Raw genomic sequence first — 27816 nt, 5'->3', positions numbered from 1 at the left:
GTGTGTGTATGTATGTGTGTATGTGTATGTGTGTTTATGTGTGTGTGTGTGGGTTTGTATTTTTATCTGTGTGTGTGTGTGTATGTGTGTGTGTGTGTATGTGCGTCTGTGTATGTGTGTTTGTTTGTATGTGTGTGTGTATGTGTGTTTATGTGTGTTTGTGTGTGTCTGTATGTGTGCGTTTGTGTGTGTGCGTATGTGTGTGTGTGTATATCTTTATGGGTTTGTATGAAGTTGTTTATGTTTTTGAGTGTGTATGTGTGTGTGTATTTGTGTGTATATATATATGTTTGTTTATATATGTTTGTGTGTGTATTTTTATATTTGTATGTGTATATTTGTGTATGTATGTGTATGTGTGTTTGTATGTGTGTGTGTGTCTGTGTATGTGTGTAAGTGTGTGTGTGTATGTGTGTGTGTATGTGTGTGTATGTGTGCGTGTGTATGTGTGTGTATGTGTTTGTGTTTTTTTTTGTGTTTATGTGTGTTTGTGTGTGTGTTTGTTTGTGTGTGTGTGTGTGTATGTGTGTTTTTATGTGTATGTGTGTGTGTATGTGTATGTTTGTGTATGTGTTTATGTGTATATGTATATGTGTGTATGTATGTGTGTGTGCATGTATGTGTGTTTATGTGTGTGTATGTGTGTGTGTGTATGTGTCTGTGTGTGTGTGTATGTGTGTGTGTCTGTGTGTGTGTGTATGTGTATATGTGTGTGTGTATATGTGTATATGTGTGTGTGTGTGTCTGTTTTTGTGTGTGTGTCTGTGTGTGTGTGTGTTTTGGTTTTTGTGTGTGTGTGTAGGTGTGTGTGTTTGTGTTTTTTTGTTTGTGTGTGTGTGTGTGTGTGTGTTTGTATGTGTATGTTTGTTTATGTGTGTATGTTTGTTTGTGTGTGTGTATGTGTGTATGTGCATGTATGTGTGTGTATGTGTGTGTGTGTGCGTGTATGTGTGTGTGTATGTGTGTGTGTGTATGTGTGTATGTGTATGTATATGTGTATGTGTGTGTGTTTGTGTATGTGTGTATGTGTATGTGTGTGTGTATGTGTATGTGTGTATGTGTATATGTGTATGTGTGTGCATGTGTGTATGTGTGTATGTTTGTACGTGTGTGTGTATGTGTGTATGTGTATGTGTATGTGTGTATGTGTGTGCATGTGTGTATGTGTGTATATGTGTATATGTGTGTGTGTGTCTTTCGTATAAATACTTAGTACGTTCGAAAATATTTTATGCCTGTTTTCTATTTTGCCATTGGGTAATGTTGGGCAAGGAAGGGGTGTTAGTTGCCTTCCAATCACTTTCAACTATTAGAAAGGGCACTAGCTATTCCAATTTCCAATTGGATGAGCCCTTTTTTGATACAAATTATCAAACAAATAACTCCTTTGATAGAAAGTGCCTTTTTTGAAGTTTCTATGACAATGCTTTCTATAAAAAAAAACCTTATATGCCCCCAGGGCATAGCTTACAACCATTGCCCTGAGGGCTGTGGGGGGAGTGTCATCCTCAGAAACATAATTTCCAGACTTTTTAACTACGTCGAACAAAAGGCTATCTCAAAATTTGGATTGGATGTGTTTGGGGAAATGGTGGGTGTGAGAGGGGTGTTAGTTATCCTCCAATTACTTTGACTATTAAAAAGGACACAAACTCTTCTAACTTCCAATCGAATCAGCCCTTTTTGATACTGCATCCCATTCCAAGCAAACTACACATCCCAAATCATTGGTTTCAGACAACACACATCAACGAAAGAGGGGTGCTGGGGGAGAGCGTTTGTGGGTGTGTGGGTCCCTTGTGGGCGGGTGGTCGTTTGGGGGGTGGGGGGGACGTTGGGGGACGGGGGGTGGGCCTTTGGGGGTCTGAGGAGGGCGTTTGGGGGGTAACATTTCGAAATTTTTACTTTTTAGTTTACTTTTTTTGCGGCGCATCCCTGTGGCGCATCCTGCGGCGCTTTTCCCGCGGTGCCTCCCTGCGGTGCATCCCCTGCGGCGCTTTCCTGACCCACGGCGCATCCCTGCTGCACATCCTGCGGTGCTTTCCTGGCCCACGGCGCATCCCGGCGGCGCTTCTCTGGTCTGGGGGACCTTTGGGGGCCGGGGGGAGGGCCTCTGGGGCACAGGGAGGGCCTTTGGGGCACAGGGAGGGCCTTTGGGGGTCCGGGGGGGGCAGTTGGGGGCCGGGGGGGGCCTTTGGGACCCCGTTGGGCCTTGGGGAGCTCGATGGGCCTTTGGGGGGCCCGGGGATGGCCTTTGGGGGTCTGGGTGGGCCTTTGGGGGCGCCGGTGGCCCTTTGGGAGCTTGGGGGGCCTTTGAGGGTCCGGGGGGACAGTTGGGGGCCTGGGGGACATTTGGGGACCGGTGGAGGGCCTTTGGGGCACAGGGAGGGCCTTTGGGGCACAGGGAGGGCCTTTGGGGGTCCGGGGGGCAGTTGGGGGCCTGGGGGGCCTTTGGGACCCCGTTGGTCCTTTGGGAGCTCGATGGGCCTTTGGGGGGCCCGGGGATGGCCTTGGGGGTCTGGGTGGGCCTTAGGGGCGCCGGTGGCCCTTTGGGAGCTTGGGGGGCCTTTGAGGGTCCGGGGGGACAGTTGGGGGCCTGGGGGACATTTGGGGACCGGTGGAGGGCCTTTGGGAGCTTGGGGGGCTTTTGAGGACCGGGGGCTTCCTTCGGGGTTGGGGTAGGAGGATTGGAACCCTTTGGGGTTGGGTTAGAGGACCTCACAACACTGTTCAAATGAAACTTGTGTATTATAACGACCACACTCAAAACCTCTTCCAAAATCTCTTCAAAAATCTTCTTTTAAAATGTCTCTATCTGTTTCGCCGAAATAGTTCCATAACCTGTCTAAAACGGTTTCGCCCAAATAATCCCTAAACGTAAATTCAGCGTGTTCCTTTGTTATTGGTATCTCTGCGCTAACGCATTTCAAATTAATAAGAAACCTTTTCGCGCGCTAAAACAATTCATCGCTAAGATGTTTCTTGCCTAATTGTTTCCATGGCCTGTGGTTATTAATATCCTTTGGAGTTCGACCAAAAGAGTTGTTCCCGAGGCAAAGACATTAATGATTTGGATCTATTCCTGGAGAAATGTTTCTAGGGCGAAAATTTTTAAAGTCTGACAGATGATGTCATTGATTGATTGATCTGTCAAGAAAGGGGAAATTAATTTGTTGTTTCTAAGGGGAATTATTGATTCACGATAGGTGAATTGAGGTCGACAGCACTGGTGTTCCAAATTCCGGGAAACTCATAACATTGCCTAGAGCAACAACAACAAATACTATTTCTGGACACCATGACATTCACGATCGATTACGCAATCAAGTTCTCGGAAATTCACTTCCCCCTCGAGTCCTAGATCAATAACATTGTTCCCGTTAGAATTCAATGCGCATGTGCAACCTTCGTTCCGGAGCTATTACACAAAGAAACATCAAATACATCGACCTTGGAAAAAGAGGTCATTGACCCCATTACGCAATCATTCTCCCTAGGGAGGCTATGCCCATATATGGACTCCCGTCAGTATTCTATGCCCATATAAGGACTCCCGTCACGAGTCGGACCCCCATCTCTACTGTAAAACATTAAAAACAAAAACAAAGTAAACTCCTAAAATTAGAAGGCCAATGTCAAGTCAGCAAAAATGCCCCCCCCCCCCAACAAAAAGAAACAAAACAATTAGATATAGGTCTAATTGTTTTGACTAGTCAAGGAGCATATTTTTATGTACGACATGTTTTGTTTTAATTGTATTTTGTTGCTTCTGTTTTTTTTTTACTTGGAAATAGAAAGCACAAAGCTGCCTGAAGCCAGAACAGTTGCACACACTTTTCCTCTAACCAAATCTGTTTAAAGTTTCAGTCTTTACCATGAAGTTTTAATGGCCTCCTATGAAGTTTTTTATGGCCTTTAAATCTCTTGAACCCCAAAGATGCCAAACAAGTTTTTCATTTAGATTAATCTTTGCTGTCGTGGAGTATTTTGTGTCTGTATAAAACCAAGCACTATGAATTCCTTTAAGGGCAATGTCTTCAAGATAGAATTAATTTGACTTGCTTGTGATAGTTTGTAATTCAGTTTTTGGAATAGCATCAGCTACAGCCTTTGGTTTCAGGAAGGAAGATATTATACTGCACCACATTTTGCCTGAGATCCAGGCTTGAAAATGGTTTGATTATGTACCATCTGCACATGTCTGGTGTTGTCAGAGCAAGGGGGATGGTGGTTATTCTCATTAATCACTTCTTGTAGTCAGTTCAGTTTATTAGTAAAAAAAACGCTTCAATTTTGTAATAGCAGTTAAAGAAAAACTAAATTGCTATTATCTCATTAATAGACCATCATTGAGGAAATCTTGAATAAATAGAAGTATCCTGTACGTTGGTTAAAATTTTTTTTTGTACTTCTAGGTAGGCAACTGTAGACAATGGCATTATTATCAACTATTTTTTTGTATTTTTGTTGGCCACTTCCTGCAACAATTTATGTTATTGATACAGTATGTATTTTCTACCTTGCAAAGTTGCTGATACAATTAGCAAATGGAAAGTACAACTCAACAAATGCTCATGGAAAGGATATGGCAACTAAAAGCAACTCAGGTAAAAAAAGAACTATTAAAAAAAAAAAATCAACTATCGAAAGATATAATGATTGATCCTATGCTATTTGACAAAATAAATGAAGTCAATGTTTAAACTGGTATTACAAGACATTTAGGGTATGTAATGCTATAACAAGGGTATCCATGGACTTTGTATTTCATAATAAAGATAGACATCCTAAAAACTGAAGAATATTTTGCCATGTTAATTTTATAATAAAAATTAGAAAAGGCAATATAATTAAATTGAAGTAGGATATTTCTGAAAATATCAGTATTTTCGTATTATAGTATTTTATATTATATATAAAGTATTTTATATTATATTATATATATTTTATATTTTATATAAAGTATATTATATAGTATTTCGTATTATTATAGTATTTTAAATTAAGGTTTGGTTTATAAAACATCTTTACGTAGCTTCCTGTTGGGTAAATATTGTCAAGCTACAAGTTAGAAACTATTCAAAAACTGTAATGTATTTTTATGTCATTTAAAAATGCATGTAGTTTCTCTTCGTCATGCTTCATGCACTGAAACAAGATAATTTGTAATAATAAAGATTTTTGAATATTACATGAGTGGAGGCATAACCATTTAGGTCAGGCATACCTACTAATATGAAGAATCCTCAACATGATTTATGAAAAATAAAACAAAACAGGGCCAAAATTTTGGCATAAAGTTTTTTTTTTCCATGTTTCAATAAAGGATTGTTGCTGGAGAAGCATCGAATTGTTTCTTGTTCTTAAATTTCCACTTTATTTATACATTTGAGCCAATTGGGCATTATGGGCAAGATTCTTTTCCCTCGGGTTATTTTTGGATTATTTCTACAGTCAAAAAGCTTTTTTACTGTTAGTTAATAATAACATTTTCCACGAAGAAATTTTTCAAAGAAAAGTAAAGAGCTAGATTAAGCGAGACACCAGCAAAAATAACGTTAAATAATAATTCAAGCTTTAAACGAACAGGAATCACTATCAGCAAATAATTGAAACCCAAAACAAACCGAAACTACAATAACAAATCAAGTCAAACTTAAAACAAACTGAAATTACCACACATAGGAAAAGGGCTAATGACCCCTAAGCCTTCTAAAGACAGGAGCGTCATTTACGATTTACTAAAAACAATTTATTTCGAATTTATTTCAAAATTAATTTCAAATTTGTCATAACACAAATAAAAAAAGGAATAAATCAGCATAATAACAAAAATCACTGAAAAGACCTACTAAGTGTAGAATAAAAGTTAAATATATTATTATATTCATTTCTGAAAATCTCAGCAATTTTGATTTATTAACATTGTAACAGAGAAAACATTAGAAATATATTTCGTTTTCAGTAAAGCGCAAACGAGGCTCTAGTCTTTAGAAGGCCGTTCTTAGGGGCTAACGTTCCCTAAGAACGTTAGCCCTTCTCGTGTTTTGGGTAATTTCTGTTTTTTTTTTTTTTACTTGATTATAGCTTTTAATATTTGTTCGTTTTCGGCATCATTTATTTATTGATAGTGATTTCTGTTTGATTAAAGCTTGGCTTATTATTTGATTTTTTTTTCATTTTTGGTATAATGTAACTCTTTACTTTTCTTTGATTTTTTTTTTGTGTGTGCGGAAAACGGTTCTTCTGAATTGGTTTCTGTTCGTTTTTAGTTGACGTTGTTTTTACTTGGCCTTTTTTTTGGGGGGGGGGGAGGGGGGTACATTGTTTCTATTATAAACGTTTCGAGTTTGTGTGGCCAGACTACTTAGAATTGAATTGAGTTTTGCCGTAGCTTGTAGTGCTTGGATAAAAGATCTGAATAAACGATTGAAAACTTAAAGCTGACGCCTGCTTTCCCGGTAATCTTAGGAAAACCGCTTAACTACTTCTTTTTTTTTTAAATTAAACAACAGACTTGTCTTTTTAAAGTTCAGGAAAAGGCAGTCCCTAAAAAATTTCTTGCATGCCTATTAGGAAAACGTTAAAAATCAGCTCAACGGAGGTATCTTTGAGCAATTTGACAGCTTTGCGAGTTTCCTACTATGCTACTTGCTTTGGCTAAAAACCTTGTCGACACAGGAGACGTAATATTTGGTGGCCGGCGTTTACCCCCCCCCCCCGTTGTTTATCCCCCGAAAAATACCCCCCCCCCCCTCCCTGGAAAATTACCCCCCTCCCGAGGAAAATAAGGCTTTCCAAATTTAAGAGTTTTATTTGAGGTTTTTTTTCCTTTGGGGGAAGGAATTTTGGTACTTGTGTATTAAACGCTACTCACTCAAGTTTACGCTGCAACTCGAGAACAAACCGGTTTCTTCGATAGTTTCTTTCAGATTGGCGTGAGACAGGACAGAGACAAGTGACAGAATAGATGGGAAGTATATAATTTGGGCTATTTGCACATAAGGGGAGGGGGTAAAGTATTTGGACAGTTTGAAGTCAGAAACGCATTCTTACTTCATAATATGCAGAATAATTGTATCTAACACATTTTGCATGCAGATCCGCTATACTTAACTTCTCCCCCTGCCAATATGCAAATATATAGCCTAAATTTGTTTCTAAAGTAACGAAGAAACTAACAAAGAAATCGGTTTTTTCTCCAGTTATACACAACGTAAACTTGAGTGAGTGGCGTATAATACACAAGAACCGGAATTTTTCATGGGGAGAGCCGGATTTCCCGGTATTATTTAAAAAAGATCACGAATTACATTTAAAAAACAAGTTTTTTCAACTGAAAGTAAGGAGCAACATCAAAACTCAAAACGAATAGGAATTATTACGTACCGGTAGGCTATATTTAAGGAGTTGCCCCTTCAACAAAATCTTGCTTTTACGCTAAAGTTTTGACTTTGTCCTAATTCTTAAAGAACGGTTGCTGAAACCCAATGGCCGTTTAATTCGCATAATAAGCTTTGTTTCATAATCCTAAAATAAACGTTTAGCGTAAAGAGCGAGGTCTTGAGGAAGAGGCAACCTCTGTCATATACGTAATAATTTCTGTTCGTTTTAAGTTTTGATGTTTCTCCTTACTTTCAGTTGAAGAGACTTTTTGTTATTTTTTTTGGGTGGGGGGCTATATATTTGTTCATTGGGGTGGGGGGAGTAAAGTATAGTGGGTCTGTACGCAAAATGTGTATAATTATTCTGCCTATTATGAACTAAGAATTGTTTCCGACTTCAAACTGTCCGAATACCCCCCTCCCCCCTTTGTGTGCAAATATAAAGCCCAAATTATATATTTACCATCTATTCTGTCTTGTCTTTGTCTTATCTCACGCTAAGCTGAAAGAAATTAACATACGAAGAAACCAGTTTGTTCTCGAGTTTTACACAGCGTAAACTTGAGTGAGTGGCGTATAATACACAAGAACCAAAATTCCTTCTCCCTAAGGAAGATAAAAAAACAAAAGCTCAAAGAAAATTCTCAAATTTGGAAAGCCTTGTTTTCCCCGATGGGTATTTTCCACGGGAGGTGGGGTATTTTCCGCAGGGAGGGGGGGGGGGGGTAAACGCCTAGAACCGTCATATTTATGCTGTAGATACATTGAATAGACAGGGTTTTGCTTAACAATTATTTAAAGATTGTATTTCTCTTTATCTAAGACGAGCAGAAATATAATAAACAATCATAGCAAACAAACCTACAACTGGTATAATATAAATGAATAAATAAATCTTTAAACGAGTAAAACCTAAAATAAATATTCAAATCAAACTTAAAAGGATCAAAAATCATTGCAACTCTTGTTTTCCCCCTCCCCTAACTGTAAAAGTGTAAAGCTCAATGTGTCAATTGCGTTTTTTTGTTTAACTATGTGTCTTGAACAGTCCTTGGAAAGAACTAATAAAATTAATTGAATATTTGACATATGTAATTATGTAAAGCTCAGCAATTAAAGATTATATTTCACTGTAATTTTTATTTTCAGTGTTGTATGTGCAATAGAAAATATTTAATATAATTTGTTTTTGGTTATGACAGATTTCCTAATGATTAATACTGCCTATAAAAGAAGGTAAATTGGGTAATTTACATACCTTGCCTTGGGGATGTGGGGATATTGTATCCCAAGAGGCATATTTACTAGAACTTTTGACTGTTTTGAACAAAATCGCTTTTCCAATATTTGATCAGTGATGAGGGAAAGGAGAATCTAAAAAGTGCAAGGGGGGCTGGTTTCTTTCCGATAGCTCTTCAACATTTCCTGAAATTTTCAACTTAATACCCTTAGTCGTTCCTTAGGCATTGATGGTACGTCCTTCTGACAACCAGCACGCACACATTATGTTTATTGTGTTCGGCACCTTTCTAAAGCTCTTGGGGGTTATTTCACCTCCATAGGCGTAGTTTTTTGAGCTTTTGACTAAATGTCTATTTCAAATGTCTATTTTTATCAAATATTTTTGGGGGAAGTCACCTAAAAAGGGCATGGGAGGGAGCTGGCGGCCCTTCAACTACTTTTCAACATTCCCCCTGAACATCTCCTGAAATTCGCACCTTAAAACCCTGAGCCGTTTTCAAAATATTTCATATTCTCTTCTGATAAACTGGATGCGGATAGTGATTTAGTATAGCATTTGATTTAGTGTAACACATCCCTCAACATTCTTCGAAGTTTCACCTATATGCCTTTAGCCTTTTCGGATAGACCCAGAACCAAATATTTTCCCTTTTCTTAATGATAAAATCCTGCATTTAAACTGTGAGAAAATTGCATAAAATACAATCTTTGCCCCTGGCCTATAGGGGTATGGCATCCCTGGAGGTATAGCTACTAGACCTTCTTTTCGAATAAAAATCCTTATCTGTTAATAATGGGCAACTTGTATAGCTTACAGCTCTTGCCCTGGGAGCTGGGGTGGGGGTGGGGGGGTTGTCAACCCCGGAGGCAAAGTTATTTCACCTTTGAACTATTTTGAACTGAATGGCAGTTACAAAATTTCGATTGGATGCATTTGGGGAAAAAAGGGTGTGGGGGCTGGATGCCCACTGGTAACTTTTGACTCTTAAAAAGGCACTAAAAATTCCGATTTCCAATCGAATGAGCCCCTCCAAAGTTTATACGACCATCCCTCTCATTATCTCAAATGTCAATAATAAGCAACTTGCATAATTTACAACCCTCGCCCCGGGGGCGGGGGAGGGAGGTTCAACTCCAGAAGTGTAGTTATTTAGCCTTAGGATTATTTTGAACAAAATGGATATCTCAAAATTTTTATCACCCGTATTTGGGGAAAAGGGCCCAGGAATTGGGTGGAGGGCTGGTTGCCCACCGATCACTTTTAACTCTTCAAAAGCAGAAATTTCAATTTCCAATCAAATGAGCCTTCTCCAAAGTCTACGATCACCTCTTCCATAAAAACCTTATATATTAACAATGGAATTAATATATAATTACAGCCCTTATATTTATATATTAACAGTTTGCATAAGTTACAGCCCTTGCCCTGCGGGCTTGGGGAGGTCGTTTCAAAATCAGAAGCAGAGTTATCTGACTTTTTGACTATTTTGAACCAAATGACTACCTCAAAACTTTAATCGGATGCATTTGGGGAAGTAGGGCGAGGGGGACTGGTTGTCCTTCGATCATTATGTACTCTTAAAAAGGGAACTAGAACTTTTGCTTTCCCATTGAATGAGCTCCCTTCAAAGTGCATACGACCACCCCCGCTTCCATAAAAAAAACCTTATTTCTTGTCAAATTTAATTTTCTTACTTTTTTATATAACCTTATTACAGTCAAGGGGCTGTAGGTGGTTTTTCAACCCAGGGTTTATTTTTATTCTCCCTTCGGACTATTTAGAATAAAATAGCTATCTCGAAATTTTGGTCAGATCTATTCGGGGAAAACAGGGCATGGCGGGAGGGGCTGGTAACCCTCCGAGCACTTTTGACTCTTAAAAAAGGCACTAGAACTTCTGATTTCCAATCGAAAAAGCCCTCTCAGAAGTTTATATAGCCACTCCTTCCATATGGAGTGCCTTTGGGGAAAAAATAATAAATAAATGAGTAATAAAACACTGAAGCCTTATGGCTCTTCACTACAGGCAACGTTCCGATATTTTTGGAGAATCAAGTTTTTAGAAGAAATGTTTTAACTGGTACGAGAGGACTATGAGCCCAGTAAAAAGTGCTTTGGTTATTGACGTCATCTTCAAGATGAGGCTTGAATTATTGTAGACCATCCTCTTAATTATAGTCTATATTGAAAATCGTTAGGAATATACATGATAAAGTATTCCGTTGCTGTCGTTACAGTTTTCTGACTAAAATAGATGAATCATTCATGATGTTTACTTATTTTAGATATTGTATTATGCTTTGCTTTAGTAGAAACTGTCAATATTGATGTTTCATCAGGCTAAAGATCATTAGTATTTAAAGGATGCGTGAAAAGACCTTTCAGTAATAATAATAATTTATTTCAACCCTCATTACAAGCATGAAATGCACTTAGAGGAGTACAAAGATACAGGAAAATAACAGAGAAATGAAAACACTAACAAGAAAAAACCCGTGAGAAAATAACATCTCATTTACTTAGACAACACAATTAAGCTGTATAGTTATGTGGGAAGTCGAGAATATTTTCTATACGCTTACGGAACCTGTCCACAAGCTGGTCCATTTCAAAAGAAATACAAAAAACGCCATATCTAATCGAAATATACTGGTTGCGAGTCCAGACTGGCAACTACAGAATATATTTGCAAAAACGGAAGAAAGGGATTTTTAGTGTGTTTATATTTGAAAGTTAGGTAAATTTTTCCCTTTGTCAAATATTCATGGCGCATGATATAACTCCCTTATAAATTAAAAGATAATGATTACTTATAAAAGAACTGTGTATATTTTTACAGCCATATCTGTTGCTCCGTTTTGTAGGACGATTATATTGACAACGTTTCACTATGTTGGAAAATTCTTCCAAGAAACTAGCATAGGACTGCAGCAAAGAACATTTTGGGCTCTGGATGTAAAGTTGGGAGTTAAGTTTAACACACTCAGGAGCTTGTGTTCGAGTTTTTGGCAAATCTTCAGATCTCTGAACTACTCCTATGAGTCATTATGCGGGTAAATTTTAAAAGTTTGAATTGTAGTTTAAGTTAGATTTTTTGAAGCGCAGGAAGTTAAATTCTAATCTTTATAAATTTAAAGTTTTTTTTTTATCTTCTTGTTTTTTATCTTTTACATAGGCACTCATAAACAAAAGCTGTTTACAAATCAAGTTTCTCAATATAGGCCTACTCTTATTCAGTCATATAATTTCATTGCAGTTTTCAACTCAGATCAATCAGAGGTTCGCAATTCGCTCATTTTAAATGGATCTGATCTCACAAATCCAAGGTTACAACCTAAGAAGAATTCTTCTTCCGTATCTAGTTCTAGCAGCAATTCAAAAAGTTATGAAACGCATTTTTATAAGCACGCCAGAAACAAAATTATAAGTGGTAAGTCATAGACTTATAGTTGAGTTCACAAAATTAAAAAAAGAAGTTTTTGTATCTACATTGCCAGCATTTAATTTCAATACAAACATACGGAGGTAAAGAAAGTTGGAGTAATTTAAGCCCCATATGGAAGTAGTAGTCAAGGTACTATTTCTATGGCCCCTCCGTACCAAACAGGTTCTACAGGGCATTTCACCTTTACCAAGAGATTTACGCAATTTAAGGACAAGTTTTTCTGACGGAGATTTCTAGTTCATGATATACAAGTTTTTTTTTAGGTTAAATCCGTGGTAATTCATCTTTAAGTTTATTATTAGTTTTTTGTTGTTTTTTTTAAAATTGGATAAAAGTTTTTTAAAAATATTAATAAGAAAGCTAAATGAACTATATTTTTGGAACTAGGAGCGAGATTGTTTGATGCTATCAGACTGGTTTCGTTTCATGGGTTCATTAATAGAAGGACTAATGTTTTTTGAAAAGGGTAATTACTTCTTTAGTTTACGAGATTTGCTAATTTTTTGCGAAAAGATATTTGCGTAAAGGTATTGCGATGGTTAAGATTGCCTCACGGGTAATTAAAGAATGGGGTGCTTGCATCAACAATACAAAGAATATGCCCAGATACTTAATAGATTTGACGCTTACAAGAGACATTGGTTAGAAGGTATTCAATAGCTTAATTGAAAAGTAACGATAGAATGACATTGTGACTTGACCTACCTTTACCTCGCCGATGTGGTCTGTATAATACATAAGTAACGTTTGAAAAGTATTGTCAGTTTAAAAAGAAATGGCTGAAAAGTGTTTTGAGGGGGATGGGTTGCTTGGCGGGGTGAGTGGCAAGCGGTTTCAGTTCCCGGGGAGACAGGGGCCCGGGGGGTTTCGGTTATCCCGGGGTTCCGTTACACGGGGGCTTCAGTTGCACGGGGGTTGAGTTAAATGGGAATTGAGTTCCACGAGAGTAGTGCTTTGTCATGGTTTAGCCGTGAGGTCCCTTACCACAACCCCAAAAAGGGCTCCGATCCCCCCAACCCCACCCCGAAGGAACCCCCCGGTCCTCAAAGGTTCTCTAGGTTCCCAAAGGGGCCGTGGGTTACCTTGTAACTTTTACATTCTCTTGATTTTCAAAGTTCCGTTTGAAGGACTCTGTTTTTTAATGCTTTTACAATCGGAGATGTTTGATTAACCTTTGCAAAAAAAAGGGGTAATAGGATTTGTGAATTGGAGGAGATGCCATGATTATGTACTGTATAATACACAAGTGATGTTTTGGAGCGTATTGTCAATTTAACGAGAAAATGACTGAAAAGTGTTTTGAGGGAGATGGGTTGCATGGAGGGTTGAGTTGCATGAGAGTTCAGTTAAAGGGGATACTGTTGCACGGAGGTTTCGGTTATACAGGAGTTCAGTTACAAGGGGGTTCAGTTGCACGGGGGTTGAGTTAAATGGGAATTGAGTTCCACGAGAGTAGTGCTTTGTCGTGGTTGAGCCGTGAGGTCCCTTACCACAACCCCCCCGGGCTCCGATCCCCCCCCCCCAACCCCCAAGGAACTCCCCGGTCCTCCAACGGTCTAAAGGCTCCCAAAGGAGCCGGGGGTTACCGTGTAACTTTTAAATTCTCTTAATTTTCAAAGTTACGTTTGAAGGACTTCCGTTTGAAGGACTCTGTTTTTAATGCTTTTACAATCGGAGATGTTTGATTAACCTTTGCAAAAAAAGGGGTAATGGGATTTGTGAATTGGAGGAGATGTCGTGATTATGTACTGTATAATACACAAGTAACGTTTGAAATGTATTGTCAATTTAAAAAGAAATGGCTGAAAAGTGTTTTGAGGGGATGGGTTGCATGGAGGGGTGAGTTGCACGAGAGTTCAGTTAAAAGGGGTACAGTTGCACGGGGGGTTTTGGTTATACAGGGGTTCAGTTACAAGGGGATTCAGTTGCACGGGGGTTGAGTTAAATGGGAATTGAGTTCCACGAGAGTAGTGCTTTGTCGTGGTTTAGCCGTGAGGTCCCATACCGCAACCCACAGGGGTTCTGATGCCCCCCAGACCCACGGCACGGCACCCCCCCGGTCCTCCCACAGTCTCTCGGGTACCCCCCGCGGCGGGGGGTTACTATTTAATGTTAACATCTAGTTTTTTTCAAATTTCCGTGTGAAGGTGTTCCGTTTGAAGGACTCTGTTTTTAATGCTTTTACAATCGGAGATGTTTGATTAACCTTTGCAAAAAAAGGGGTAATGGGATTTGTGAATTGGAGGAGATGCCATGATTATGTACTGTATAATACACGAGTGATGTTTTGGAGCGTATTGTCAATTTAACGAGAAAATGACTGAAAAGTGTTTTGAGGGAGATGGGTTGCATGGAGGGTTGAGTTGCATGAGAGTTCAGTTAAAGGGGGTACAGTTACACGGGGGTTTCGATTATACAGGGGTTCAGTTACAAGGGGGTTCAGTTGCCCGGGGGTTGAGTTAAATGGGGATTTAGTTCCACGAGAGTAGTGCTTTGTCGGGGTTTAGCCGTGAGGTCCCTTACCACAACCCCAAAGGGCTCCGATCCCCCCACCCCAACCCCGAAGGAACCCCCCCCCCCCGGTCCTCAAAGGTTCTCTAGGCTCCCAAAGGGGCCGTGGTTTACCTTGTAACTTTTACATTCTCTTGATTTTCAAAGTTCCGTTTGAAGGACTCTGTTTTTAATGCTTTTACAATCGGAGATGTTTGATTAACCTTTGCAAAAAAAGGGGTAATGGGATTTGTGAATTGGAGGAGATGCCATGATTATGTACTGTATAATACACAAGTGATGTTTTGGAACGTATTGTCAATTTAACGAGAAAATGACTGAAAAGTGTTTTGAGGGAGATGGGTTGCATGGAGGGTTGAGTTGCATGAGAGTTCAGTTAAAGGGGGATACAGTTACACGGGGGTTTCGGTTATACAGGGGTTCAGTTACAAGGGGGTTCAGTTGCACGGGGGTTGAGTTAAATGGGGATTAAATGGGGATGGGGATTGGGGATTGAGTACAAGAAAATGTAACTGTGACAAGGTAAACCACAAGCAAACACTACTGAAATATTCCAACTCTTGCATTTCAACGAAAGAAATTCAAAATGAACTTTGAAAAATCAAGAAAATGTAACTGTGACAAGGTAAACCACAACCAAACACTACTGAAATATTCCAACTCTTGCATTTCAACGAAAGAAATTCAAAATGAACTTTGAAAAATCAAGAAAATGTAACTGTGACAAGGTAAACCACAACCAAACACTACTGAAATATTCCAACTCTTGCATTTCAACGAAAGAAATTCAAAATGAACTTTGAAAAATCAAGAAAATGTAACTGTGACAAGGTAAACCACAACCAAACACTACTGAAATATTCCAACTCTTGCATTTCAACGAAAGAAATTCAAAATGAACTTTGAAAAATCAAGAAAATGTAACTGTGACAAGGTAAACCACAACCAAACACTACTGAAATATTCCAACTCTTGCATTTCAACGAAAGAAATTCAAAATGAACTTTGAAAAATCAAGAAAATGTAACTGTGACACTGAAATATTCCAACTCTTGCATTTTAGCGAAAGAAATTCAAAATGAACTTTGAAAAATCAAGAAAATGTAACTGTGACAAGGTAAACCACAACCAAACACTACTGAAATATTCCAACTCTTGCATTTCAACGAAAGAAATTCAAAATGAACTTTGAAAAATCAAGAAAATGTAACTGTGACAAGGTAAACCACAACCAAACACTACTGAAATATTCCAACTCTTGCATTTCAACGAAAGAAATTCAAAATGAACTTTGAAAAATCAAGAAAATGTAACTGTGATAAGGTAAACCAAAACCATCCACTACTTAAATATTCACACACTTTCATTAAAAATAAATAATTAAATATTTAACTTTGTAAAATAAAGAGAATGTATCAGTTACAATTTAAAACATAACCAAACAATAATTAACTATTCCAACTCTTGCATTTCAACTAATAAAATTCAAAATGAACATTGAAAAATAAAGAAAATGTATTTGTGACAATATAAAACACAAACAAACCCTATTGAAATATTCCAACTCTTTCATTTCAACGAAAGAAATTCAAATGAACTTTGAAAAATAAAAAAAGTGTAATTGTGACAAGGTAAATCATAACCAAGCACTACTTAAATATTCCAAATCTTGCATTTCAGCGAAATAAATTCAAAAGAACTTTTAACAATCAGGAAATGTAACTGTGACAAGGTAAACCACAACCAAAAACTACTGAAATATTCCATCTCTTGCATTTCAACTATATAAATTCAAAATGATCTTTGAAAAATCGAGAAAACGTAACTGTGACAGGGTATAGCACAAAAAAACACTACTGAAATATACCAACATTTGCATTTCAGCGAAAGAAATTCAAAATGAACATTGAAAAATCAATAAAATGTAATTGTGACAAGGTAGACCACAGCCAAACACTACTGAAATATTCCAACTCTTGCATTTCAATGAAAGAAATTCAAATGAACTTTGAAAAATCAAGAAAATGTGGTCATTTTCTGACCACATTATATCCATTGGAGGAGAAAATGTAACTGTGACAAGGTAAACCACAACCAAACACTACTGAAATATTCCAACTCTTGCATTTCAACGAAAGAAATTCAAAATGTACTTTGAAAAATCGAGAAAATGTAACTGTGACAAGGTAAACAACAACCAAACACCACTGAAATATTCCAAATCTTGCATTTCAACGACAGAAATTCAAAATGAACTTTGAAAAATCAAGAAAATGTAACTGTGACAAGGTAAACCACAACCAAACACTACTGAAATATTCCAACTCTTGCATTTCAAAGAAATAAATTCAAATTTCACTTTGAAAAATCAAGAAAATGTAACTGTTACAAGGTAAACCATAACCATACAATACTGAAATATTCCAACTCTTGCATTTCAGTGAAAGAAAATCAAAATGAACTTTGAAAAATCAAGAAAATGTAACTGTGACAAGGTAAACCACAACCAAACACTACTGAAATATTCCAACTCTTGCATTTCAGTGAAAGAAATTCAAAATGAACTTTGAAAAATCAAGAAAATGTAACTGTGACAAGGTAAAACTGAGTCTCTCAATCCCCGTAAAGCTCTTTTAAAAGATACAAAAACTACTTATTTAACACAAAAATTTCGTTTTTAATGACAACCAAGTAAAGAAAAACCACACGGAATCAGGCAATTGAGTCTCTCACACCCCATAAAGCTCTTTTAAAAGATACAAAAACTACTTATTTAACACAAAAATTTCGTTTTTAATGACCATCAAGTAAAGAAAAATCACACGGAATTAGGCAACTGAGACTCTCAAACCCTGTAAATCTCTTTTAAAATATACAAAAAATGACAACCAAGTAAAGAAAAAACTACATGGAATCAGGCAACATAGTCTCTCAAACCAATTCAAGCACTATTACAAAAAACAAAATCTAAATATATAAAAAAAAATAATCGTTTTTAATGAAAACAATGTAAAGAAAATCCACGCGGAATTAGGCAACTGAGTCTCTCAATTCCCGTAAAGCTCTTTTAAAAGATACAAAAACTACTTATTTAACACAAAAATTTCATTTTTAATGACCACCAAGTAAAGAAAAACCACACGGAATCAGGCAACTGAGTCTCTCAATCCCCTTAAAGCTCTTTTAAAAGATACAAAAACTACTTATCTAACACAAAAATTTCATTTTTAATGACCACCAAGTAAAGGAAAACCACACGGAATCCGGCAACTGAGTCTCTCAATCCCCGTAAAGCTCTTTTAAAACTGTGACAAGCTAAACCACGACAAAGCACTACTCTCGTGGAACTCAATCCCCATTTAACTCAACCCCCGTGCAACTGACCCCCCTTGGACCTGAGCCCCTGTCTCACCGAACCCCCCGTGTAACGGTATCCCCTTTACCTGAACTCTCATGCAACTCAACCCTCCATTCAACCCATCTCCCTCAAAACACTTTTCAGTCATTTTTTCGTTAAATTGACAATACGCTCCAAAACATCACTTGTGTATTATACAGTACATAATCATGGCATCTCCTCCAATTCACAAATCCCATTACCCCTTTTTTTGCAAAGGTTAATCAAACATCTCCGATTGTAAAAGCATTAAAAACAGAGTCCTTCAAACGGAACTTTGAAAATCAAGAGAATGTAAAAGTTACAAGGTAAACCACGGGCCCTTTGGGAGCCTAGAGAACCTTTGAGGACCGGGGGGGTTCTTTCGGGGTTGGGGTGGGGGGATCGGAGCCCTTTGGGGTTGTGGTAAGGGACCTCACGGCTAAACCACGACAAAGCACTACTCTCGTGGAACTCAATTCCCATTTAACTCAACCCCCGTGCACCTGAACCCCCTTGTAACTGAACCCCTGTATAATCGAAACCCCCGTGTAACTGTACCCCTTTAACTGAACTCTCATGCAACTCAACCCTCCATGCAACCCATCTCCCTCAAAACACTTTTCAGTCATTTGCTCGTTAAATTGACAATACGCTCCAAAACATCACTTGTGTATTATACAGTACATAATCATGGCATCTCCTCCAATTCACAAATCCCATTACCCCTTTTTTTGCAAAGGTTAATCAAACATCTCCGATTGTAAAAGCATTAAAAACAGAGTCCTTCAAACGGAACTCCTTCAAACGGAACTTTGAAAATCAAGAGAATGTAAAAGTTACCTGGTAAACCACGGCTCCTTTGGGAGCCTAGAGAACCTTTGAGGACCGGGGGGGTTCCTTCGGGGTTGGGGTGGAGGGATCGGAGCCCTTTGGGGTTGTGGTAAGGGACCTCACGGCTAAACCACGACAAAGCACTACTCTCGTGGAACTCAATCCCCGTGCAACTGAACCCCCTTGTAACTGAACCCCTGTATGACCAAAAACCCCATGCAACTGTACCCCCTTTAACTGAATCCTCGTGCAACTCAACCCTCCATGCAACCCCTCCCACTCAAAACACTTTTCAGCCATTTCTTTTTAAATTGACAATACATTTCAAACGTTACTTGTGTATTATACAGTACATAATCACGACATCTCCTCCAATTCGCAAATCCCATTACCCTTTTTTTTTGCAAAGGTTAATCAAACATCTCCGATTGTAAAAGCATTAACAACAGAGCGCTAAATAGGGAAATTTGAAAATCCAGATATGGAAAAATTAAGAAGTTAGCACACGGCCCCTGTCGGGGCCGAGAGACTCTTTGAGAACCGGGGAGTTCCGTCGGGGTTGGGGTGGGGGGATTAGGTCTCTGTAGAGTTGCGGGCAAACAATACATGGAGCAACTACAACACAGCACTCATCTCGAGGAACTCAATCCCCATTTAACTCAACCCCCGTGCAACTGAACCCCCTTGTAACTGAACTCCTGTATAACCGAAACCTCCGTGCAACAGTATCCCCTTTAACTGAACTCTCATGCAACTCAACCCTCCATGCAACCCATCTCCCTCAAAACATTTTTCAGTCATTTTCTCGTTAAATTGACAATACGCTCCAAAACATCACTTGTGTATTATACAGTACATAATCATGGCATCTCCTCCAATTCACAAATCATATTACCCCTTTTTTTTGCAAAGGTTAATCAAACATCTCCGATTGTAAAAGCATTAAAAAACAGAGTCCTTCAAACGGAACTTTGAAAATCAAGAGAATGTAAAAGTTACAAGGTAAACCACGGCCCCTTTGGGAGCCTCGATAACCTTTGAGGACCGGGGGGGTTCCTTCGGGGTTGGGGTGGGGGGATCGGAGCCCTTTTGGGGTTGTGGTAAGGGACCTCACGGCTAAACCACGACAAAGCACTACTCTCGTGGAACTCAATTCCCATTTAACTCAACCCCCGTGCAACTGAATCCCCCGTGTAACTGAACCCCTGGATAACCGAAACCCCCCGGGCACCGGTATCCCCGTTAACTGTACCCTCGTGCCACTCACCCCGCCCAGCCACCCCTCCCCCTCAAAACACTTTTCAGCCATTTCTTTTTAAATTGACAATACTTTTCAAACGTTACTTATGTATTATACAGACCACATCGGCGAGGTAAAGGTAGGTCAAGTCACAATGTCATTCTATCGTTACTTTTCAATTAAGCTATTGAATACCTTCTAACCAATTTCTCTTGTAAGCGTCAAATCTATTAAGTATTTGTGCATATTCTTTGTACTGTTGATGCAAGCTCCCCATTCTTTAATTACCCGTGAGGCATTCTTAACCATCGCAATACCTTTACGCAAATATTTTTTCGCAAAAAATTTGCAAAACTCGTAAACTAAAGAAGTAATTACCCTTTTATGTTAGTCCTTCTATTAATTAACCCATTAAACTAAACCTGTCTTATAGCATCACAAAATCTCGCTCCTCTTTAAAAAAATATAATTCCTGTTTCTTTCGTTTTAATTTTTTTAAAAACATTTTTTCCAAGTTTAAAAAAAAAAAAAAAACCAACAAAAAAACTTACAGATGAGTGACCACGGATTTAACCTAAAAAAAACTTGTATATCATGAACTAGAAATCTACTTCAGAAAAACTTGTCCTTAAATTGCGTAAATCTCTTGGTAAAGGTGTAATGCCCTGTAGAACCTGTTTGGTACGGAGGGGCCATAGAAATAGTACCTTGACTACTACTTATGGAAACAATCTTCACTATAAACAGAACAATGAGTTTTTAATTTATAACTTTAAAATAACATTTTAACCTCATAACTCTATTCCCCTCTTGGGAAATATAAACTGAGTCTAAAGTCAAGAACAAAAAAAGGATTCAAAGTCAAATAATTTATCCTATTAAAGTGATCCATGTTGGATTTCATTTAATTGGTTTTCTAACACTGCTAAAAAAAAGAAAACAGAAAAATAATAGCAATAAAACTTATTGGACAATTTGAAACTATCCAAGAATATTTAATTTCGCATGAAATCTTTTTTTTTTAAAGGACTAAACTATTGGGAGGTTAGGCATAGAGAGCTACATTAATTTCCTCTAAATGTTGTGGTCTTCCGTCCGGTGTATCGTTCATTGGCTAGATTGAACTTTTGTTTACGCCATCAGCAGTCTATCCTTGGTTTGGTTATGATTTATTTAGAGAAAGTCTAGCGATTTTTTTTTTTTTTTTTTTTTTTTTTTTTTTTTTTTGTCAAAAATATTTTTTTGTCTCGAACGGCCTGAAGCTAAAAAAAAAAAAGAAGAAGAAATGTCACTGGGCCAAAAATAGCAAAATTTTAAAAAGATGGCTGAGTTTGGGGGCACTTGCTACTAAAAGGGAGCCAATTTTGCCATTGGCTGTAAACTTGTACCTTTAGGTCCATGGTCCCACAAGTTCTGATGTTGTTCCCATTGGAATACGGGAAAAAGAAAAACCCTACAGCTTTCTTGGTTTCTCGGAAAATGAGAACCGAAAAAGGGCCAAAAAACTTATTTTTCTGAATAATTAAAAATTTAGTCACATGTTTATAGTCCATTTGCCCCAATGGCTTGTTAAAGCATGCATCTCCATAAAAAAAGACGGAGATCTCCTCTAGGCTGGTCCAAACTATAGAGTTGAATTCTAAATATTTGGCCTAGAAATACATTTAAGTCTTGTTTTTGAATCTCCATTGGGCAAATTGTTCGATGCCACCCCCCCCCCCCCCCTCAATAGAATTGAGACCTCTTCTACATCTATGCACTTAAATCGATAGTAAGATTTGAGTAATCACTTTTCGAACGATTTAAATTACAATAGTTGTTAATTTTCAGTTTCACGCTCTTTTGAAGACTACGACCGTGCCCTTAAAGAGAATCATCTGACACATGAAGATGCCACAAAGCTCGGACCCGCACCCCTTAGTGTTAAGCTGAAGCGATGGAGAATGGTGAGAAACTGTAATTATATATATATATATATATATATATATATATATATATATATATATATATATATATATATATATATATATATATATATATATATATATATATATTGTTTATTTTATTTAATACCCGTCAAAAAAGGTACAAAAAACGGAGTATCACTAAAAAAGAAAAAACACACAAAAAATAAATTACAACACATTACACATAATCGAACAATTACAAAGACGAGAAACAAAAACTCAGTTATACACTGCACTGCAGGTACGTAAGAAATTTTACTTTTTAAACTTCCAAGTACTGAAGAAACATAAGCAATATGATTGATAACTCCAATTCAACTAACCTAACCTACAGCAAAATACTTGATAACTTCAATTCAAAATCAACGGACTCAATCAGCTAGTCTAAGTATGACAAGAGACGGTAAAAAGACTAAATATGACAAGAGATGTGCAAACAAAAATTAAATGGACAGCGATTTACTGCCTTAGCAAACGGTACCAAGGGTGGGAAGAAACTTTCTCGTTGTACCGTTTCATTTGTTCAATTATAGCTGCCGTCGGGTCCGCAATTTAAAATACTTTAGAAATATGCGAATTTTTTGTCCACGGTGGGAGCCACAACAAGAACTTTGCATACTTAAAAAATGCAGATCTGAGCTTTCTTTTCTCTGGCTTGGGAAAAATTCTCCAAAACGGGCTTAGGTACAGGAAATGGGGAAGGAATGCTGCGTAATAAAGTTGAGCCAAAATTAAATATTTGAAACGGATTTTAGATTAGACTACTCTACTGTAAGCAAAAGCCAGGCGTTTACGGATATGATCAATAAGAAGGGAGCGGTTAGTTTTTAGATCCTTTCCAGTTGGTAAACCAAGGTAAATATTTTCGAGACAGGGGCTAAAGACAGTTCTCCCAGCCTCACAGACGATACCTCTTCTTGGCACCAGCTGAACAGAAGAATATCCGACTTCTGTGGGTTAAATTCAAGGCCAATGCGACTGTAATTTGATTGTAGTGTGGAGAAGGTGGTCGGTTTTAAAATCGGTGTTACGAAATATGCATATATATATATATATATATATATATATATATATATATATATATATATATATATATATATATATATATATATATATATATATATATATATATATACATGTGTGTGTGTGCATGTATGTATACACATATGTATACATGTATATATATATATATATATATATATAAGGTGGGCGGAAAGTAACTCCCTATTTTAAATTACTTATAAATTGTATATAATTTGTTACTGCTTTGTCATATTTTTATGATTAATTCTCTCAAATGGTACAATTTTATTGGTAGTTTTGTTTTTGATTTCTGATAAAACCATAACATGGTTCAGCAGTTAACACTTCAGGAGCGTGCCCAGCCGGCGTCACGATATGAAGTTTGGCAATCTGTCGTACGAGTTCAACGATGGTGGCGGACTATTCATGAACCACGTGCCCAAGTGGAACCAAAAACAATAAGAAACTGTCACGCGAAGCTCATGACCACAGGATCTGTGGTAGATGTTCGCAGAAGTGGACGCCCTTCGACATCCACTACCCAGGAGACAGTGCACGCAGTCCAAGCAATGTTCCAGCGTAGTCCAGGAAAGTCAACTCGCCAGGCAGCTCGGGAAAGTGGACTCACCCGCTACACAGTGCGAACTGTGCTCAAGAAAGAGTTGAACTGGAGTGCGTGGAAGCCGCACTACTGCCAATCACTTTCGGATGAGGACTGTGACATTCGCAAGGAGTTCGGAGAAATCATGCTGGCTTGGCATGAAGAGTGGCCCCATCTCTTCCGCAACATCCTCTGTACTGATGAGACTGTATTTCACGTCGGATGCTTTGTCAACCGTCACAACTGCCACTACTGGGCAGGAGAGGATCCTATGATGACAGTTGAAAAACAGCAAAATCGACCCAAAGTAACGGTGTGGTGTGGTATCACCTCAGATCAGGTTGTGGGCCCATTTCTTCTGCGCAACGCCATGAATGCTGAACGATACCTTGATATGTTGTGTGATAGAGTCTGGCCAGTTGTCATCACATGGGAGAACATCGACGAGTTGATATTTATGCAAGATGGCGCCCCACCACACTTTGCTCTTGTTGTCCGCGAATGGCTGGATGCTCGCTTTCCGGGGCGTTGGTTGGGACGTCGTGGTCCACATGAATGGCCATCCAGGAGCCCGGATTTGACACCCTGTGACTTTTTTCTTTGGGGTTGGGTAAAGGAAGAAGTCTACCGCTCCAAACCAAAGACACTCGAAGAACTGGAGGATCGAATAAAGGGAGTCATGTCCACCATCCCAGCGGAGTTTCTGAGAAAGTCAGTGGATGCCATTCCTGAACGTTTGCAGCAGCTGGTGGAAAGATCTGGGGCACATATTGAATTTTAGAGATAACTTACCATTTATGCCTACCTTGTATGATTAATTTTTTTGAGAATAAATAAATATAATGTACATTGTATTATTAATCAAAATAGGGAGTTACTTTCCGCCCACCCTGTATACATATATATATATATATATATATATATATATATATATATATATATATATATATATATATATATATATATATATATATATATATATATATATATATATATATATATATATATATATATATATATATATATATATATATATATATGTATATATGTATATATATAACAAGTATAGAATATTTTTTTTTGTCATCTATTGACAATTTTAAAACCGGTGTAAGAAATATCATTATTATTTTGAGCATTTTTTATTTACCAAATAAAAAATTAATTTAGGTTATATTTAAAGGACACTTGCACGTAATCTACCATAAGGTATAAGGCCTTAGCATAAGGCTTTTGATTGGAATTGTCTTTAGGCCATTTGTCCAATAATTCCTTGTATATAAATCATGCAGGCAAGAATTGGGAATTTTAGTAAATTAAGTGGAGGTTTTTGGGTAAATTAAGATAAAGTATTGCAAAAAGGCTATACAGCATATGAAACAGTTACTGGAAAACATTTGTATTGTTTACGCTATAATGGAAGATTCAAATTCAGAACGGTATATATCGAAGAGACAGGTGCATTTTTTATCCCAAAAATAATTCCTATTCCCTTCGATGATTAATAACAGCCTCATTCTATTGCTTTCTTTTTCATTGTTAATTAGAAATGTTTTCTACAATAAAAAATAGTTGTATGAACGTAAAAACAGTGCAAAAAACTGGTCAGCTAGGTCTTATTTTTGCTTGAAAGTAGGTTAACAGCAATGTATTTTTCCAAGACAAGAAATTGTTTTCACTGCAAGAAGGCTGTTTTTCCAGTATGTTTTTATAAAAAAAAACTAGTTTTTCAACTGAAAGTATGGAGCAACATTAAAGCTTAAAACGAACAGAAATTATTACGCATGTGGAGGTGTGTTGCTCCCTCCTCAACACCTCGCTCTTTACGCTAAAGTTTTTTTTAGCACTTTTAAAAAAGCTTCTTATTGTCTCAATTAAACGACCTTTGTGTTTCATGAGTCGTTCTTAAAGAATTGAGGCAAAATTTAAACTAACATAAAGAGTAAGGTGTTGAGGAGAGGGAAATTTTCTTCATATACGTAATAATTTCTTTTCATTTTAAGTTTTAATGTTGCTCCTTACTTTCAGTTGGAAAAACTGTTTTTTTATATATATAATTTTTGATCGTTTTTTAAATAATATCAGGAAATCTGGCTACTCCTCCACGGAGAGATCCCCCTCCCCGCGGAAATATCCTCTAGACAATTCAATCAAGGTGAAAACTTACCCCGTACAATTAGCCTTAACATCTCCAAGCGTAAAATTGAGACGGAAAGGAGAAGCAAGACATATAAAAAGAATTTTGTGTAGGAATTATGGCATATTCTCTCACTGTAAAATGTCCCCCTGAAAATTTTACTCCCTAGAAACTTCCCTCCCCATGGACCCCCCCCCCTCTCCAGCCGAAAATGTATGCATACTTCCCATTAACATATACTATGCGTAAGCAATGGGTAATTTTATAACCTAAGGACCTTTCACCCTGGGGCTATGGAGGGTCATGTTATATCCAAAGGCATAGTTATTGGTCCTTTCAACTGTGACGAATAAAATGGCTATGTCAAAATTTTGATGGGATGGTTTTGATGAAAAAAGGGGGTGGGGGAGGGAGAGAGGTCCTAGTTGTCCTCCAATCTTTTTGGTCACTTAAAAATGGCACTAGAACTTTAGTTTCCGTTCAAATGATCCCTCTCCCAATAATATAGGAGCACTGGGTCGATACGATCACCCTTGGGGAAAACAAACCAAAAAAAAACAAAAAACAAGCAAACACGCATCCGTGATTTTTTTTTTCTATGGCAAAATAATAGAAAATTCCACATTTTTGCATATAGTAGGGTGAAACCTCTACAATAAAGCTCTCTGATATGCTGAATTTGACGGTGTGATTTTCATTAAGATTCTTCGATTTTTAAGAGGTGTATTCCCCCTTTTTTGAAAATGACGAAAAACTTACAACTTTTGTTTTTACAATTAGAAATTGATCTCCTCCCTTTGAATATAGCTTCAGCAGCCTAGGCTAGGTCTTTTTCAAGGGACTTAACAGTCTCAACAAACCAGAGGGCGCAGTCTGAAGGGGCTCTCGTCTAAGGAACCAGGAAAATAAGATTTATCACCGCTTGTCTGATATTTCAGCTTAGACTTGACCCACGACAATTTTCCGGAAGTAAAATGAATATATAAGAAATTGACACCATTTGAGTCGTCTTTTTCAGAGCTAAAGTTTACCACTAAGGATACCAACTATGGCTGGGGGATTAAAAACGCTTATAAGCAAATCAAATTTGATTTGAGGGCAAAAGAGGATTATTGGGGTTATTCCTTTCAATGGAAACCTAGAAAAAAGAAAAGATTTTGCAAAGTAAAGACAAAGAAAAGTATAATAGTAGTTAAATAAATAAAAAGGCTCTTTATGTCCAGTAACAGGATTTTAGGTAACAATTTCAGTCTTTACCTGGAATTCTGGGTTTACGTATAAATTCTCTTCCTTCTTGAGCAGTTAACGGCCTTTGAAAAACATAAGGTCTTGGCTCAGGGTGCCCAATGCGTCTTTTTGGTGTAAAGCTTGTCATTATTGACCACCGATTTCTGGTGTTTTTTTTTGGTGATTTTTGTGAAATACTGGTGATTTCTGGTGATTTTCTTGGGGAAAATCTGGTGATTTCTGGTAATTTTCTTGGTGAAAAACTGGTGATTTTTATTTGGTTGTGGTGGAAACCTTGCTGACACCCTCCTCCGCCCTCCGTAATTACGCTTTGAAAAGAATTGGGAGAGGGGTGCTCCTAAATTTAGTATAGAATGGACACCAGTGTGTAACTTATTGTTACCCAAATTGACTGGTCATCGCCATGTGTATTCTTCGTCAATTTCAACTTCTGCTAGGTATATGCCGTGGCTTTTTTATGATTAGGGGGAGGGGAGCACGTAGAATGCTTACCTGAGATGTAATGACAAAATGTGTTGCCTTATATTATTTTGATTTGTTTGCTTCATTAACACCTATGGTAAGTGAACACATACGTGACGTTTATACCAAATCACAACTGCGTCTAGCCACGTGAGGCATACGTTTACGGTCCATATAGCTTATGAACTCAAGACTATAAATTAGATTGGAAAACTTCCTGTTGTGTAATATAAGCTCCATTAAGCACATCTGTAGAAGTTGGTCATGGTGGTGGAAATTCAGAAAAAGATGTTTTTTCGAGAAAATAACATATTTTATATTATTAAATCTCTCGTTCGTGTTAGT

At 37.6% G+C, this 27816-nt stretch overlaps 1 protein-coding gene across 4 annotated transcripts in view; it reads left to right on the top strand.

Moving 5' to 3' along the window:
• Window positions 1-27816, top strand: part of LOC148951532 (uncharacterized) — a 92511-nt gene that overhangs the window by 45402 nt on the left and 19293 nt on the right. For 2 of the 4 annotated variants that reach the window (XM_089090319.1, XM_089090318.1), the window contains exons 2-4: window positions 4416-4607; window positions 11884-12057; window positions 21864-21979. In XM_089090319.1, coding sequence (XP_088946445.1) covers window positions 4433-4607; window positions 11884-12057; window positions 21864-21979 — 465 coding nt within the window. In that variant the 5' untranslated portion in view covers window positions 4416-4432. Of the gene's footprint in view, window positions 1-4415; window positions 4608-11883; window positions 12058-21863; window positions 21990-27816 lie in introns of all 4 variants that reach the window. The other 2 variants (XM_089090320.1, XM_089090321.1) reach the window with 1 other exon arrangement.

Source organism: Artemia sp. Qi Xiang Cuo, chromosome 6 (assembly GCF_049724085.1).
Source record: "Artemia sp. Qi Xiang Cuo chromosome 6, ASM4972408v1, whole genome shotgun sequence".
Lineage (NCBI taxonomy): Eukaryota > Metazoa > Arthropoda > Branchiopoda > Anostraca > Artemiidae > Artemia > Artemia sp. Qi Xiang Cuo.
Note: the sequence above shows the minus strand (reverse complement) of the source record. Positions and strands in the feature narration are given on the sequence as shown.